Source organism: Anolis carolinensis, chromosome 2, assembly GCF_035594765.1.
Source record: "Anolis carolinensis isolate JA03-04 chromosome 2, rAnoCar3.1.pri, whole genome shotgun sequence".
Lineage (NCBI taxonomy): Eukaryota > Metazoa > Chordata > Lepidosauria > Squamata > Dactyloidae > Anolis > Anolis carolinensis.
In genome coordinates, this window is record NC_085842.1 from 283,495,152 (window position 1) to 283,512,655 (window position 17,504).

Below are 17,504 nucleotides of genomic sequence, written 5' to 3' on the forward strand. Positions count from 1 at the left end.
CTACTAGATGTGGAGATAAAATCAAAATAACAAATTTAATCTCTCATCTTCTCTTAAATGCAACACTGAAGTTAGAACATATGATTAAAAGCTTGCTGACCTTCACTATCCCCTCCCTATTATAAAAAAATCTGGTAAATAATTCAGAATATTAATACTTAATCACAAGTTGACTTGGCAAGGAGATTTTGTGAAGTCTCCAAGGAGGTCAGTGAAGAAAAGTGGCTCATAAGTTAATGTCCATCTAATCTTCCAAAATTGTTTAACACAGCAACATAAGATGAAAAAGAGCTCAGTTTGACAGTGCTTATAATTTATATTGCAGATCAAAATTTCACATTATACACCAGGCTTCACTGGAGCATGAACAATATATCTCAAGGATATTCATTTATCTCTGTCAAGGTGTGGTGAAAGTTGCCACCCTGCATCCTTCAACAAAGAAGCTTTTCAAAAGGTCTCATGATGGCTTTCCTTTCTGCCACTATTCTAATTTTATTAAATATATAACTCTTTACTCAGAGCACGTAAAAAAAGCTTTTGAATATTTATCTTTTCTTAAGATATACACACAAACTTTCAATCGCCTGAACAGTGGCTCAAAGGCAAATTTTCATAGCTTTTATAATAAACCATTTTTTAATAATTGCAGAAATCTGTTCCTGGTTTGAAAGTCTTATTTCCTGTTAAATTGGGTTGTCTTTACTGTGAAAGTCATTGCTCTACTTTAGAAACTTTGTTTTTGTGGCTGAAACTTTGTTAAATTGGTGTAGTCCCTGCATATGTGTGTGTGTAAAGGTATCCCTTGACGTTAAGTTCAGTCATGTCTGACTCTGGGGGTTGTGCTCACCTCCATTTCTAAGCCCAAGAGCCAGTGTTGTCCATAGACACCTCCAAGGTCATGTGGTCGGCATGACTACATGGAGTGCCATTACCTTCCCGCCACAGCGGTACCTATTCATCTACTCACATTGGCATGTTTTCAAGCTGCTAGGTTGGCAGAAGCTGGAGCTAACAGCGGGCGCTCACTCTGCTCCCGGGATTTGAACCTGGGACCTTTCAGTCTGCAAGTTCAGCAGCTCAATGGTCTTTGCCTTGGCTGCCTTCCAGATCAGGCTTATAACCAGCCTATTATGGGCCACAAATTAAAGAAAATTCAATCCCATTTAAGCACAACATGAACAGTTTTGATGCCAAAACCATAAACTCTGTTTATTAAACTCTACGATCCAAACTTTAGAACAACTTGCAAACAATTGAAGGTTAGACCACAGTAATAATAACCAATTCTATTCCTTTCCAAAATTTAAACATAAAATAGTATCTTTCTTTCCAATAGCATATAAACTTTTCCTTTGTTTACAAAACAAAATTCTAGACAGTAGCCATTTAGAAGATATTTCTATATTTTCCCTGCAAAGGATAGGGCTGCATCCCTCTGGAGACACACATGATAACCCGGACATGATATAAGGCACTTATATACGTTAAATAAACATGATGTCATTGCATATATAAAAGAAGCATGATATTAGGCAATTATAGTTGCAAATAATATAATTAAACATGTAAAAATTATACATCCATACATAAAAGAAACATGTAAAGTAACTGCATATATAAAGCACAATATAAAATATGATATAAGGCAATTACAGATGTCAAAGGAACGTGATATTACATATGTAAAAAACATGATTATATGTATAAAAAAGCATGATACAAGGTGTCAGGATCTAGGCTGCTGGGCACCAATAACCATACACTGAGGCCAGATTCTATCTAATATCTTTATTAAAGGAATATATAAAGTCAATAAAAACAAGTGTAGAATAAAGTTCAGAAGCAGACCTTTCAAATGAGGCCAAATATAGTCCAGCAGATTATTGTCCAATATGAAATATTAGAGTCCAAAGATTATAATCCAATAACCGCAACACACGCTTTGCCAAGCAAAGCGTTGGGAAAACAGAAAAAGTCTTGAATCCAATGAAGCTTGACATAAGGCTGAAAGTTACTTGGAACGTGGCTGGAGCTGTGGCTAAAGGCAAAGCAACTTGAAGCATGGAACAAGATCTGTGGTAAATCCGTGAGACGAGGACAAGGCTTGGAACTAGATTCAGGAGGCAAGGAACAGGATTCGAAGTCCACACACACATGACCTCTCTCCAGGAGCTGACGAATTGACTCCGCAAGGAATCCTTCGCGCAATTTCCCTATATTGGGTCTCGTTTCCCCAAACAACAATCACTTTCCCTAGAGAACAGGGAGCGAAGGAAACCAGCTTGCAGGTGCAAGACTCCCCGTATTTTCTCAGGGGAAATACTTCTAATCAGTGGCATATTTGGCAGCAAGGCGAGCACTACTTCTAAATTTTTCTCTCGATCCTCTATCAGTCGTGTAAGCCTGTTTTCTCCCATAAGGGGGAGAGTTCCCACCAAGGTCAGGTTTAATTGGTTCTTGGACTAGAACTTCAGGCAGCTGCCAAGGCTCTGACTCCGACCGGAAATCTGGGGAAAACTCCTTATTTTCCTCCTCATCTGCCACAATACTGTCAGGAATAGGACTGCAGGGCCCATGAGTCATCACACTAGGCAACTGACACATCTAAAAGAAACACAATATAATTAACCTAGGTACAACAAATGTGAAAGAAGGCAACAATATACATAAAAAAACATTTCTGGACTCACAAATGTAGTCTAAGAGAATTGGGCTTCCATTCTCCAAACCTGAAACAAAGTGGGAGGAAATGTAAAGAGTGTTAATGATGCTCGAAATCAAATGTTGTTCTTTTACAAAGTCAAACTAAAACTAAGAATAAATGCTTCGGTCTTCTCCTGATCTTCTTATCTCCTCACCTTGCGTCCAGCCGAGTTACGTCCGCACTTGCGATACAGCGACCTCTTCCCTTGGCTCAGTGGGCAGTATTTTAAAGTATGGGCCTTTTCGCCCGTGGCACCGCAGAGCGGACAGGTGTATTTGCGCAAGATGGGGCACTCCACGGTGCCGTCCATCCCCTTCAGCCGGTGGGACGAATAGACCTGCTTGGATTCCCCGTTGTGTTTGCAGAAATTGCAAATCTCCTTGTTTTGGGAAGCCTGGCCATTGGCACTACCTTTGGAGCTCTTGCTGCTGGAACTGCTTCCATTAACCCATTGTGATGCTGTTTCAAAGTTGTCCTCGTTGAGGACTAGCTGCATGTCGTACTCCATTGTGTCCCAACTCTGAGATGAAAATGGGACCTTCTTGCGTTCCGCGATGATCTCCGTAACCACTTTCGCAAGGCTCAGATAGCCCTTCCATCTGTCAAACTCCCTGAACATGGAAGGGGCATAATGTGGCACGTGCATGGCTGATCTGGAGAGCATGGTGCCAATTCTACCCTGGTGTGGACACACACTGAATGCCACATATTGGAGGCGGAGTCTTTGTTTTATATATAAGGGGAGGGGTTCCAAACCTTTCACATTGGACCCTCCCATCTATTTTTACCCTCCTTTGCCCTAGATTTAACCCCCACATGTCTAGACAATCACAGCTTTTCAAGGAAGAGTTTGGTTTTTCCAATTTTTTAACTTCGGAGGTAATGCCACAGTTTCTCCCTTGAGGCAGTGGTTCTCGACTTGTGGGTCCCCAGATGTTTTGGCCTTCAACTCCCAGAAATCCTAACAGCTGGTAAAATGGCTGGGATTTCTGGGACTTGTAGGTAAAAACACCTGGAGATCCACAGGTTGAGAAACACTGCCTTAAGGGAACGTTAGCAGTTGTGGTTCTGTTTGTCCATCCAAGAATGAGTTGAATTTCTGCCTTGGATGAAATAGCAACATTGCACATCCAACGTTTGCCAAAGTCCTGAAGGACGGATCCAGTAATGATGAAGCCTGCAAGAGTGTTATATTGCTTTTGCATGGCAGAATAGCATTGGACTGGATGGTCTCTTCTACCTTTATGATTCTATGATGTTTGGCGCCATGACTCTATGATTCTATCATTTTAGGATTCTAGGACTTTTGGGATGATTCTGTTACTTGGTTCTTTGAGTCTATGACTTTAGGGACCATGTTTCTATTATTCAATGACTTCTGTGACCATATTTCTATGACTTTTGTGACCATTCATGGGCCATCTGGCTAGTATTCCGGGACGGTAAATGATATATCGGTTACAGCATCAGATATTTCTGGATACAGTAGAGTCTCGCTTATCCAACATTAACGGGCCAGCAGAACGTTGGATAAGCAAATATGTTGGATGATAAGGAGACATTAAGGAAAAGCCTTTTGAACAGCAAATTAGGTTATTTTACAAATTAAGCCCCAAAAAATCTTGTTTAACAGCAAATTAGACAGAAAAGGTAGTTCAATACGCAGTAATATTACGTAGTAATTACGAATTTAGCAACAAAATATCACAATATATTGAAAACATTGACTACAAAAATAAGTTGGATAATCCAGAACATTGGATAAGCGAGTGTTGGATAAGTGAGACTCTACTGTATATTGTTTTTGCATGGCAGAATGGCGTTGGACTGGATGGTCTCTTCTAGCTTTATGATTATATGATGTTTGGTGCCATGTTTCTATGATTCTATCATTTTGTTGTCGAGCAATTTAGAACAGTATAGGATACCGCTAACTGTTTCCTTGAGTGGTGTTCTGTGGAAACACAACCCGCCCATCCTCCCCCGCTGATTTCATGAAAATAAAAGAAAAGAAAGAATAAGCCACATCCGGCAAGGCCCACACACTGAAATACTAGGCCGGCCATCGTTGGCCGGCAAGCTTCCCTGACTGGAAGAAATAGAGGCCGCCGCCCCAAAGAAGGGTTCTGTGCAAGATTGCACCAAGGGGTAAAGAACGACAGCCGCGAGAGAAGACAGAGGCGGTGCATCGTGGGAAACACGTCGACCACGTAGGCCGACAAGGCCCACACGTTGAAATACTAGGCGTGCCACCGTTGGCCGGCACGCTTCCCTGTGAGGAAGAAAGAGGGGCCGCCGCCCCAAAGGAGGCTTCTGTGCAAAATCGCATAAAGGGGTAAAGAACGACAGCCGGCGAGAGAAGAGAGAGGCGGTGCATCGTGGGAAACCCGACCACGTAGGCCGAGAGGCAGCAAAAAGAAAAGAAAAGAAAAGAAAAGAAAGAAAAAAGCCACAGGCGACAAGGCCCATACATTAAGCCGGGCCGGCCACTGTTTGCCGGCACGCATCCCTGAGAGAGAGAGAGAGAAAAAAAACCAGAGGACACCGCCCCAAAGGAGGCTTCTGTGCAAAATAGCATAAAGGGCTAAAGAACGACAGCCGGCGAGAGAAGAGAGAGGCGGTACATCGGGGAAACTCGGCCACGTAGGCCGAGAGGCAGCAAAGACCAAAGAAAAGACAGAAAAAGCCACCGCCAAAAAGGCCCACACTATAAAATACTAGGCCGGCCACCGTTGGCCGGCACGATTCCCAGACAGGAAGAAAGAGGGGCCGCCGCCCCAAAGGAGGCTTCGGTGCAAACTCGCATAAAGGGGTAAAGAACGACAGCCGAGAGAGAAGAGAGAGGCGGTGCATCGGGGGAAACTCGGCCACGTAGGCCGAGAGGCAGCAAAGACCAAAGAAAAGACAGAAAAAGCCACCGCCAAAAAGGCCCACACTTTAAAATACTAGGCCGGCCACCGTTGGCCGGCACCCTTCCCAGAGAAAGAGAGAGAAGAACAAAAAAAAGGAAATGTGGGCCCAAGCCCCTCAGACCCGGGGGGCCGGCCACCGTTGGCCGGCCCCACGCCCACACGCCGCAACCCACGGGGAAGGGCAGGCTTTCTTCACGTCTGCTTGCAAAATGTGGGCCCAAGCCCCTCAGACCCGGGGGGCCGGCCACCGTTGGCCGGCCCCACGCCCACACGCCGCAACCCACGGGGAAGGGCAGGCTTTCTTCACGTCTGCTTGCAAAATGTGGGCCCAAGCCCCTCAGACCCGGGGGGCCGGCCACCGTTGGCCGGCCCCACACCCACACCGCTGAACCCACAGGGGGAAGGGCATGCTTTCTTCACGTCTGCTTGCAAAATGTGGGCCCAAGCCCCTCAGACCCGGGGGGCCGGCCACCGTTGGCCGGCCCCACGCCCACACCGCTGAACCCACAGGGGGAAGGGCATGCTTTCTTCACGTCTGCTTTCAAAATGTGGGCCCAAGCCCATCAGACCCGGGGGGCCGGCCACCGTTGGCCGGCCCCACGCCCACACACCACAACCCATGACACAAAGATACACTCCATAACAGCAAACCGTCTAGCCTCTGGAAAAATCTAGCCATTTCTGTAGTCAATGATTCCATTATATTGTGATATTTTGCAGCTAAATTCATAAAGTAAGCAATAGCAACATATCATTTCAGCATATAGAACGACTTCTTATGTCTCCTTGGTTGTATAACATGCATTTATGGTGCTTTATTTGGAAAATAATAACCTGATATGATGTGTTATATGCTTTTCTTCAACCAGTCCAATCCAAGAAATTTGCTTATTTCAGCACTGGTAGGCCCGTTCGGCTTTGATCAGTGAGACTCTTCTGTGTTCATGTTGGGTCAATAAGACATAAGATATAACTGAAGTCACAGTCAGCATACAGCATTACCAGCTTAAAAAACAGTGGTGTAAAAACACGGCTCTAGTCCGAGGACTGAAGAGGAGGTAGTTTGACAGTTAAAAAACTATACAGTGCGAAATACTATTGGCCTGTCAAGCTATTCTTAAATAGGCTACAAACGACCACACAGACCTATAATGCTTTTTGGAGGAGGAAGGTTTTAAGGCTCTGATGTTAGGCACATGTTTCCATGCAGTTCCACTGCAGGTAAGACTAGTGTGTTCTTCAGGGGTTATTAAAGTTCTCCTGCAGATGACCTGGATAGAGGGAAATGACTTCAGTTGGTATACATACAGTTTAAGTAAACTTGAGGAAGTACAATTATGAAAGATATAGTGTGTAATGTAGTAGAAAGTAATTCAAAGTAGAAACAAAGCAGAAATGTTGATTCCAAAGGAAACATGAAGGCATTATTAAGTAATTGTTTTTAATAGCAAAAGAGATTCTGAGTGGATTGATTCTCTACTTCTTACTCTGCGTAAGATTATCATCACATGCTCTCGACTACACCCGCACAAGGCAATGGTACAGTAAAAGAAGACAATTTTGAGAAGTGGTAAAGGCCAAGGTGTCCCACTTCTTTCAGTGATTCCGCGTGCGCGGCCAGAGGGCGAGGGGAACCAAAGGCGGCCGTTCTCCCGCCACATCGTTGAGTACACTTCCTTTTAAGGTGAATGGGACACTGTCCCACAGTCTGTGATCACTCCACCCTCGTTATTACCAACAGACCAGCAAGAAACAGTTTCCACGAGACGGAACTTGCGCCCACTCCTTGAAAGCAGCCGCAAAGGCACACGCCCTGACGGGCAATCGGCAACGTCCGTGTGCGCGGACAGTGGGCAAGGGGAACCAAAGGCGGCCGTTCCGCAGCAACAGCGTCAATCACAACCTCTCAGGGTGATGGGAGACTGTACCACTGTCTTTGATCGTTCCACCCTCTTCTATCGTTTTACCCAAAGGCCAGCAAAAGGCAGTTCCCACTCTGGGTAACCTGCGCCCACACATTGCAAGCAGCCGCAAAGGAACACGCCCTGAAGGGGGAAGGGCATATACCTCTAGAGTGTGGCGTCACGTAGTCCGAGAGGCAGCAAAAAGAAAAGAAAAGAAAGGGAAAAAAACAAAGGGCAGCGAAGACCCCACCCTGAGCCAGCCGGCCACAGTTGGCCGGCATGCATCCCGGAGAATTCGGCACGGCCCTCCCACAAAGTTTTTTGTTTTTGCGACTTAAGCCTCTACCCACAGCAACACTCCACCACCCCAGGGGAAGGCCGTGTACCTCTTCTATCGTCCTGCCAACAAGCCAGCAAAAGGCAGTTCCCACTCTGGGTAACCTGCGCCCACACATTGCAAGCAGCCGCAAAGGAACACGCCCTGAAGGGGGAAGGGCATATACCTGTAGAGTGTGGCGTCACGTAGTCCGAGAGGCAGCAAAAAGAAAAGAAAAGTAAGGGAAAAAAACAAAGGGCAGCAAAGACCCCACCCTGAGCCAGCCGGCCACAGTTGGCCGGCATGCATCCCGGAGAATTCGGCACGGCCCTCCCACAAAGTTTTTTGTTTTTGCGACTTAAGCCTCTACCCACAGCAACACTCCACCACCCCAGGGGAAGGCCGTGTACCTCTTCTATCGTCCTGCCAACAAGCCAGCAAAAGGCAGTTCCCACTCTGGGTAACCTGCGCCCACACATTGCAAGCAGCCGCAAAGGAACACGCCCTGAAGGGGGAAGGGCATATACCTGTAGAGTGTGGCGTCACGTAGTCCGAGAGGCAGCAAAAAGGAAAGAAAAGTAAGGGAAAAAAACAAAGGGCAGCAAAGACCCCACCCTGAGCCAGCCGGCCACAGTTGGCCGGCATGCATCCCGGAGAATTCGGCACGGCCCTCCCACAAAGTTTTTTGTTTTTGCGACTTAAGCCTCTACCCACAGCAACACTCCACCACCCCAGGGGAAGGCCGTGTACCTCTTCTATCGTCCTGCCAACAAGCCAGCAAAAGGCAGTTCCCACTCTGGGTAACCTGCGCCCACACATTGCAAGCAGCCGCAAAGCAACACGCCCTGAAGGGGGAAGGGCATATACCTCTAGAGTGTGGCGTCACGTAGTCCGAGAGGCAGCAAAAAGAAAAGAAAAGAAAGGGAAAAAAACAAAGGGCAGCAAAGACCCCACCCTGAGCCAGCCGGCCACAGTTGGCCGGCATGCATCCCGGAGAATTCGGCACGGCCCTCCCACAAAGTTTTTTGTTTTTGCGACTTAAGCCTCAACCCACAGCAACACCCCACCACCCAAGGGGAAGGCCGTGTACCTCTTCTATCATTTTCCCAACAAGCCAGCAAAAGGCAATTCCCACTCGGCGTAACCTGCGCCCAAACATCTAAAGCAGCCGCAAGGCACACGTCCTGAAGGGGGAACGGCACCCTCTGCGTGCCAGGTCAAAGGGGGAGGGGACCCAAAAGCGGCCGTTTAACGACCACAGCGTAGACCACGGCATATAAAGGAGAAGGGACACTAGACAACCATTTGGAGAAATGCTGGCAAAGGCGGAGGAGTACCACTGTCTTTGATGATTCCCCCCTCCGAGTTATAAAGGCACCCTCCGCGTAAGCGGGCAGAGGGCTAGGGGACCCAAAGGCGGCCGTCCCATGACCACTGCGGCAACCACACCCGCTCTAGACAATGGGACACTGAAAGATGACAATTTAGAGAAGTTCTGTCCCAAGTCGAGGTGTAGTAATTCCAGTGGATAAAGACATCCTCAAAGGTTCAGATGGACAGATAGTATACCTCTGTAAAGTGAGAGTCTGGCGTATTCCTACACCTGAAATGATTATCTGAAGTATCCACATCAAATATAACAGTGCTCTTTCTGTACAGGAGCTGCGAGGATCTGTAGAAGACCAAACAGTCATGGCTCGTGATGGTAATATTTCCCCCCCCCCCCAAATAAAAAGGGAATTGAATGAAATCCGAACAGAACACAAAGAGGAAGCATTATCTACCTTGGCTTTTATGGTCTAATTTTCGACAGAATATCCTTCAACCTCTACAGAGCCAGTATTACATGAGAGAAAACGTTTTGTAACTTCCGAATACAGAGATGGGCCAAAAGTATATTAAGTTCAACAGGGACAAATGAAAGATAGTACTTCTCTCCGCGATGGTTGTTCGGGAGTGGAACTGTCTCCCCCGGACTGTGTTGGAGGCCCCTTCTTTTGAAGCTTTTAAGCATAGGCTCGATGGCCATCTGTCGGGGATGCTTTGAATGATACTTCCTGCGTCTTTCTTGGGGGAGAACTCGATGGCCCATGAGTTCTATTCCAACTCTACTTTTCTATGATTCCATGATTACATGATTCGTGAAACGGCCCCTTGAGATGGATGAACCCAAAAACGTCAGTGGGGCAACGTTGAGTGATGAAAAAGAGGAGAAAGGAAGGGAAAAGAGAGAGGAAAGCATTGTAGGATAGAGGAGAGAGTTGTTGGACAGAGTCCAAAGGGGCCACCCCCCCGCCCGGACGCCCAAAAAATTGGCCAAAGTTACTCTGAAGCAGAGTTGGTTAAAGGAGGAGAACTGTTGCTCTAGGAGCAGTCGGTCTCAAAATCCAAATCTGGGAAATTCAACACAGGAAGGTTGGCCTTCAGGAAAACAAGTTTCTCAACTGTTTGAGGGTCCAGCAAGCTGCGGTGGGGCGTGACTACATCTCCCGCTAGGCTGAAGACCCTTTCGCTCTGGACGCTGGTGGGAGGACAGCTGAGGAACTGGCGGGCTACGTGCGACAGATCCGGCCACATGTGTTCGCGTGAAGCCCAATAGGACAATGGATCACAAGAAATTATCTCAGGAGGCTCCTCAAAGTACCTGTTGACCGAGCATTCGGCCGAGTCTACCTTTTGAGCAGAAGCCAGCAAAGAGGATTCTTCAGAGCAGGCAAGTATGGCCACCGTCTCTGCAAAGAAAACGTTTCCTGTTCGCGGCTGGAGATCCGTATCCCTACGGCAACCCCCTACCGGCTCCGCGGGACTTTCCGTCTCGCCACTAGCGCTAGTGCTTGGGGTGACAGGCAGTTCTGGAAGAGGGGCCGCTGTGCCCGTTTCCTCCACCCTGGCAGCAAAGACCTCCCTCACAAGGTCAACAAGTTGGGCCTTCCACATGGTAAAGTCTTTTGGGCAGACGTTGTACTTTAGCCGTGGATCACACAAGGCCGCCAGCATATGGACCTTGCTGGAAAGAAGTGGCTCTAGCCGTTTCCGTACAGCAAAGGACAACCTCCTCACCACCTCCTGGACCGGCGGTGTCAGCGGTCCAGCCAGGGAGTCCATTGTTCGACCGGCCCCAAGCCTTTCTAGGTGCCTCCTTAGCCTCAAGACCATGGGCACTGCCTGGCTCAGAAGAGCTTTTGATTCCGAAAGTGTCTCAGTGGCATGTTTGAATGGCTTTAGTACGTCTACTAGCTGGGAGATGGTGTCCCACTCTTGCTTAGTTGGAACAAGCTTGCTAACAGGCGCAACCAAAGTGAGGGAGATGCCGTGTACCGCCTTCTGCTGCTCGACCATGCGTTCGAGCATTTTTAAGGTTGAATTCCACCGAGTCGAGACGTCCTGGAGCAGCTTGTGCTGCGGGAGGCCTTCAAGGCTCTGCCTGTCTCTCAGCTGCCGGGCTGCCTTGATGCTCCGGTGGAAGTAGCCCGCGATCTTTCTACAGCGCTCGATCAGCAGGGAGATGTTTGTGTTGCTGCCCGACTGCTCTTCCTGGCTCTTTAAACCTTCCTTGACGGTATTGTGAAGCAAGTGGGCCATGCAGGACACATTCTGAAACCCGGCACTTTCAACCGCTTTGATCATATTTTTCCCTGCGTCCGTCACCATAAAGCCCCTCCTCATTTCTTCCGGCCTACACTGCATCCATTCCCCCATCATGTTTTCCAGATAGTTGCAGATGGTCTCTGCCTTGTGATCACGATCAACTACCTCCAATGCGAGGAGTGCCCAACGATGGGATGTATCCATAGTGCCTTCCTTCTCCCACCAATGTGCCGTGAGAGAGAGGTAGGAGTGGCCTCCTCCCAAGCTTGACCAAATATCAGAGGTAAAATGGATGTGTCCTCCCATGGCGGTACGCAACATCTGGATAATGCGTTCCTTACAGCCCTCGTACAAGCCGGGGATTACTTTTCTGGAAAAGGTGTGACGGGAGGGGATTTTGTAGCGGGGGCACAGTCGTTTCATAAGGCGTACAAAGCCTTCTTGTTCTACCAGGCGGAAGGGATGGTGATCTAGGGCAATCATCTCTCCCACAGTTTGGGTTATCTGCTGGGGTGTGAGCAATGTTTCCCCCGTTTTCTTTCTGTGTAATGGAATGGCCCAATCCTCCAAGGTGGACTGTGTCCGCCTTCCACTATCTTCACCTGGTGAACTTTGCGTGCTAAGGCTGCCACTGGAAGGGCTTGCAGTTCCCCCTCCCAGCGAAATGGAGGGATGGTGTCGCTTCATGTGAGAGCTCAACCCCGAGGTCGCAAGATGTCTCGTGTCTCTGCCTCTGCTGATATTTGCCCCACAGTGTCTACAAACTGCCAAAGTAGAACTCTGAGAGTGGACATGGAAATGGTCCCAAATAAATGACCTTGGCCTCCCCACAGCCACTGTGGCGACGCCCTCAGAGATGGGAGTCGTGGGCACCCTTTCAGCAGCATGAGAAAGTCTACGTTTTGATGGTAGTACCTCCTCTACCTCCTCCTCACTGTCAGTAGCTGGGGGAGGGGTGGGGTTATCTATATCCTCACTATCCACCACCTGTAGTTCCAGGACGGCAACACCTGTATGTTCCAATGATCGTCCAGTTGTCTCAGCTCCATGCGACAGCCGGCTCCGGGTGGATGCCTGTGAACTGTCTGCATTAGAACAGCCTGGTTCTTCATCAAGTCCACCCACTCCCATAGTTCGGCGTTCCAGACGTATGGGACCCACCTTAACTTTTTTGGCCCCCCACAGTGTCCTGGCCGTGGCTTGACCACTACTAGGACTTGCTCCCCCAGACCCGCGTACAGCTGAGCGCTTCATGTCAAGGGGAGTGTTTTCAGGTAACAGAAGGGATGATGGTAAGGTGTTGTGTTACTGGTGGGAAATATTTGTTGAATCTTGATTGGCAACGTGTTATATTCTGGCCAATTTACTGTTGCAAAAGCGTAGTCTATAACATTTAGTTAGTTTTATTTATTTACAAGGGGATACCTGTACTTTCCAGTTCTACAGGAAAGTATGGGATATGCAACTCTTTCCCAAAGTTGGCTTGGGAAAATCAGGAAGCGTCCCTGGCAGACACACACCCACGCAGCCCTGGAGGTGTTTGAGACTGGGAAAGGCAAGGCACAAAGGCAAGCTTTTATTTTCCCGAAAGGAGTTGTATTTTGAACAGGATGGGATATGCAACTCTTTCCCAAAGCGTCCCTGGCAGACACACACACACCCGTAGCCCAGGGGAAGGCAAGGCACAAAGGCAAGCTTTTATTTTCCCGAAAGGAGTTGTATTTTGAACAGGATGGGATATGCAACTCTTTCCCAAAGCGTCCCTGGCAGACACACACACACCCGTAGCCCAGGGGAAGGCAAGGCACAAAGGCAAGCTTTTATTTTCCCCGAAGGAGTTGTATTTTGAACAGGATGGGATATGCAACTCTTTCCCAAAGCGTCCCTGGCAGACACACACACACCCGTAGCCCAGGGGAAGGCAAGGCACAAAGGCAAGCTTTTATTTTCCCGAAAGGAGTTGTATTTTGAACAGGATGGGATATGCAACTCTTTCCCAAAGCGTTCCTGGCAGACACACACACAAGGCAAGGCACAAAGGGAACCTTTTCTTTCCCCAAAAGGAGTTGTATTTTGAACAGGATGGGATATGCAACTCTTTCCCAAAGCGTTCCTGGCAGACACACACACAAGGCAAGGCACAAAGGCAAGCTTTTATTTTCCCGAAAGGAGTTGTATTTTGAACAGGAAGGGATATGCAACTCTTTCCCAAAGCGTTCCTGGCAGACACACACACAAGGCAAGGCACAAAGGGAACCTTTTCTTTCCCCAAAAGGAGTTGTATTTTGAACAGGATGGGATATGCAACTCTTTCCCAAAGCGTTCCTGGCAGACACACACACAAGGCAAGGCACAAAGGCAAGCTTTTATTTTCCCGAAAGGAGTTGTATTTTGAACAGGATGGGATATGCAACTCTTTCCCAAAGCGTCCCTGGCAGACACACACACACCCGTAGCCCAGGGGAAGGCAAGGCACAAAGGCAAGCTTTTATTTTCCCCGAAGGAGTTGTATTTTGAACAGGATGGGATATGCAACTCTTTCCCAAAGCGTCCCTGGCAGACACACACACACCCGTAGCCCAGGGGAAGGCAAGGCACAAAGGCAAGCTTTTATTTTCCCCGAAGGAGTTGTATTTTGAACAGGATGGGATATGCAACTCTTTCCCAAAGCGTCCCTGGCAGACACACACACACCCGTAGCCCAGGGGAAGGCAAGGCACAAAGGCAAGCTTTTATTTTCCCCAAAGGAGTTGTATTTTGAACAGGATGGGATATGCAACTCTTTCCCAAAGCGTCCCTGGCAGACACACACACACCCGTAGCCCAGGGGAAGGCAAGGCACAAAGGCAAGCTTTTATTTTCCCCGAAGGAGTTGTATTTTGAACAGGATGGGATATGCAACTCTTTCCCAAAGCGTCCCTGGCAGACACACACACACCCGTAGCCCAGGGGAAGGCAAGGCACAAAGGCAAGCTTTTATTTTCCCCGAAGGAGTTGTATTTTGAACAGGATGGGATATGCAACTCTTTCCCAAAGCGTCCCTGGCAGACACACACACACCCGTAGCCCAGGGGAAGGCAAGGCACAAAGGCAAGCTTTTATTTTCCCGAAAGGAGTTGTATTTTGAACAGGATGGGATATGCAACTCTTTCCCAAAGCGTCCCTGGCAGACACACACACACCCGTAGCCCAGGGGAAGGCAAGGCACAAAGGCAAGCTTTTATTTTCCCCAAAGGAGTTGTATTTTGAACAGGATGGGATATGCAACTCTTTCCCAAAGCGTCCCTGGCAGACACACACACACCCGTAGCCCAGGGGAAGGCAAGGCACAAAGGCAAGCTTTTATTTTCCCGAAAGGAGTTGTATTTTGAACAGGATGGGATATGCAACTCTTTCCCAAAGCGTCCCTGGCAGACACACACACACCCGTAGCCCAGGGGAAGGCAAGGCACAAAGGCAAGCTTTTATTTTCCCCGAAGGAGTTGTATTTTGAACAGGATGGGATATGCAACTCTTTCCCAAAGCGTCCCTGGCAGACACACACACACCCGTAGCCCAGGGGAAGGCAAGGCACAAAGGCAAGCTTTTATTTTCCCCGAAGGAGTTGTATTTTGAACAGGATGGGATATGCAACTCTTTCCCAAAGCGTCCCTGGCAGACACACACACACCCGTAGCCCAGGGGAAGGCAAGGCACAAAGGCAAGCTTTTATTTTCCCCAAAGGAGTTGTATTTTGAACAGGATGGGATATGCAACTCTTTCCCAAAGCGTCCCTGGCAGACACACACACACCCGTAGCCCAGGGGAAGGCAAGGCACAAAGGCAAGCTTTTATTTTCCCCAAAGGAGTTGTATTTTGAACAGGATGGGATATGCAACTCTTTCCCAAAGCGTTCCTGGCAGACACACACACAAGGCAAGGCACAAAGGGAACCTTTTCTTTCCCCAAAAGGAGTTGTATTTTGAACAGGATGGGATATGCAACTCTTTCCCAAAGCGTCCCTGGCAGACACACACACAAGGCAAGGCACAAAGGGAACCTTTTCTTTCCCCAAAAGGAGTTGTATTTTGAACAGGATGGGATATGCAACTCTTTCCCAAAGCGTTCCTGGCAGACACACACACAAGGCAAGGCACAAAGGGAACCTTTTCTTTCCCCAAAAGGAGTTGTATTTTGAACAGGATGGGATATGCAACTCTTTCCCAAAGCGTTCCTGGCAGACACACACACAAGGCAAGGCACAAAGGGAACCTTTTCTTTCCCCGAAAGGAGTTGTATTTTGAACAGGATGGGATATGCAACTATTTCCCAAAGCGTTCCTGGCAGACACACACACAAGGCAAGGCACAAAGGGAACCTTTTCTTTCCCCAAAAGGAGTTGTATTTTGAACAGGATGGGATATGCAACTCTTTCCCAAAGCGTTCCTGGCAGACACACACACAAGGCAAGGCACAAAGGGAACCTTTTCTTTCCCCAAAAGGAGTTGTATTTTGAACAGGATGGGATATGCAACTCTTTCCCAAAGCGTTCCTGGCAGACACACACACAAGGCAAGGCACAAAGGGAACCTTTTCTTTCCCCGAAAGGAGTTGTATTTTGAACAGGATGGGATATGCAACTATTTCCCAAAGCGTTCCTGGCAGACACACACACAAGGCAAGGCACAAAGGGAACCTTTTCTTTCCCCAAAAGGAGTTGTATTTTGAACAGGATGGGATATGCAACTCTTTCCCAAAGCGTTCCTGGCAGACACACACACAAGGCAAGGCACAAAGGGAACCTTTTCTTTCCCCGAAAGGAGTTGTATTTTGAACAGGATGGGATATGCAACTATTTCCCAAAGCGTTCCTGGCAGACACACACACAAGGCAAGGCACAAAGGGAACCTTTTCTTTCCCCAAAAGGAGTTGTATTTTGAACAGGATGGGATATGCAACTCTTTCCCAAAGCGTTCCTGGCAGACACACACACAAGGCAAGGCACAAAGGGAACCTTTTCTTTCCCCAAAAGGAGTTGTATTTTGAACAGGATGGGATATGCAACTCTTTCCCAAAGCGTCCCTGGCAGACACACACACACACGTAGCCCAGGGGAAGGCAAGGCACAAAGGCAAGCTTTTATTTTCCCCGAAGGAGTTGCATTTTGAACAGGATGGGATATGCAACTCTTTCCCAAAGCGTCCCTGGCAGACACACACACACCCGTAGCCCAGGGGAAGGCAAGGCACAAAGGCAAGCTTTTATTTTCCCCGAAGGAGTTGTATTTTGAACAGGAAAAACACCCACAGGACAGCCCTTTGCAAGTTTGCAACAACAAAAGAAATAGAAAGACCTAAGACCCACACCACCAAACTCAGCCACAGACCACCCCACCTTTTCTCCTGTCCCTGGTCTTCACACAGCCATGCTGTGACGCAGCAATGTTTCCTGCCTGCCTGCACCAATCTACCCTTCCACCCTCTCCAAAAGTCCCAGTGCGACTGAGCCACGAGGCGTGTGCACGCTGTTTTCATTAAGCACGTCCTACCAGCCCCTCCCCCTGGTTAAACGTGCTCTCTGATTGGCTACAAGGTGCAAACAACACACTAGATTGCCCCAGTGGACTTAAAAAAGTTTGGATGATTTGACAAAGCATTTTTTAAAAACGAAAAAAAAGGCGCCATTACGGAAAACGGCCAATCGCGGTTCGAAACCGCGATATCCAGGCGTGTGGACAGCCAAGATTCAATATTGCTTCAAAAAATCCGAAAATAACGAATCAATAACGGTAAACGGGGAAAACGAATTATTTGAGCAAGCCTACTAATTATAGGTCTGCCCTTTGGGTTCATTTGATTCACCCAGGAAACGGCTGAGGTAAAAATCAAAAAGCTATGTCTGCCTCAACTGATCCCACAGCAGGGTACTCCCCTCTCTGGCTTCTTTTCGGGTTCAACACAGGCACCTTCTATATTGCCATATAATCCAGATTATCAAAACAGATAATCCACATTATCTGCTGTGAACTAGATTATATGAGTCTACACTGCCATATAATCAAGTGAAAAGCCAATAATCTGGATTTTACATGGCTTTGT

The 17,504-nt window shown here is 47.9% G+C and overlaps 1 protein-coding gene across 1 annotated transcript; it reads right to left on the minus strand.

The window, feature by feature from the left end:
* Positions 1-1,776: 1,776 nt before the first annotated feature.
* LOC134296720 (nanos homolog 2-like) lies at positions 1,777-5,968 on the minus strand. Its single transcript, XM_062972274.1, has one exon. The coding sequence runs from the start codon at positions 3,483-3,485 to the stop codon at positions 2,850-2,852; it is 636 nt and encodes a 211-aa protein (XP_062828344.1). The 5' UTR covers positions 3,486-5,968; the 3' UTR covers positions 1,777-2,849.
* Between the last annotated feature and the right edge of the window lie 11,536 nt (positions 5,969-17,504).

Excerpts from the sequence above, each read along its gene's own strand:
- LOC134296720 (XM_062972274.1), bottom strand. The coding sequence starts at position 3,485 with ATGGGAGGGTCCAATGTGAAAGGTTTGGAACCCCTCCCCTTATATATA.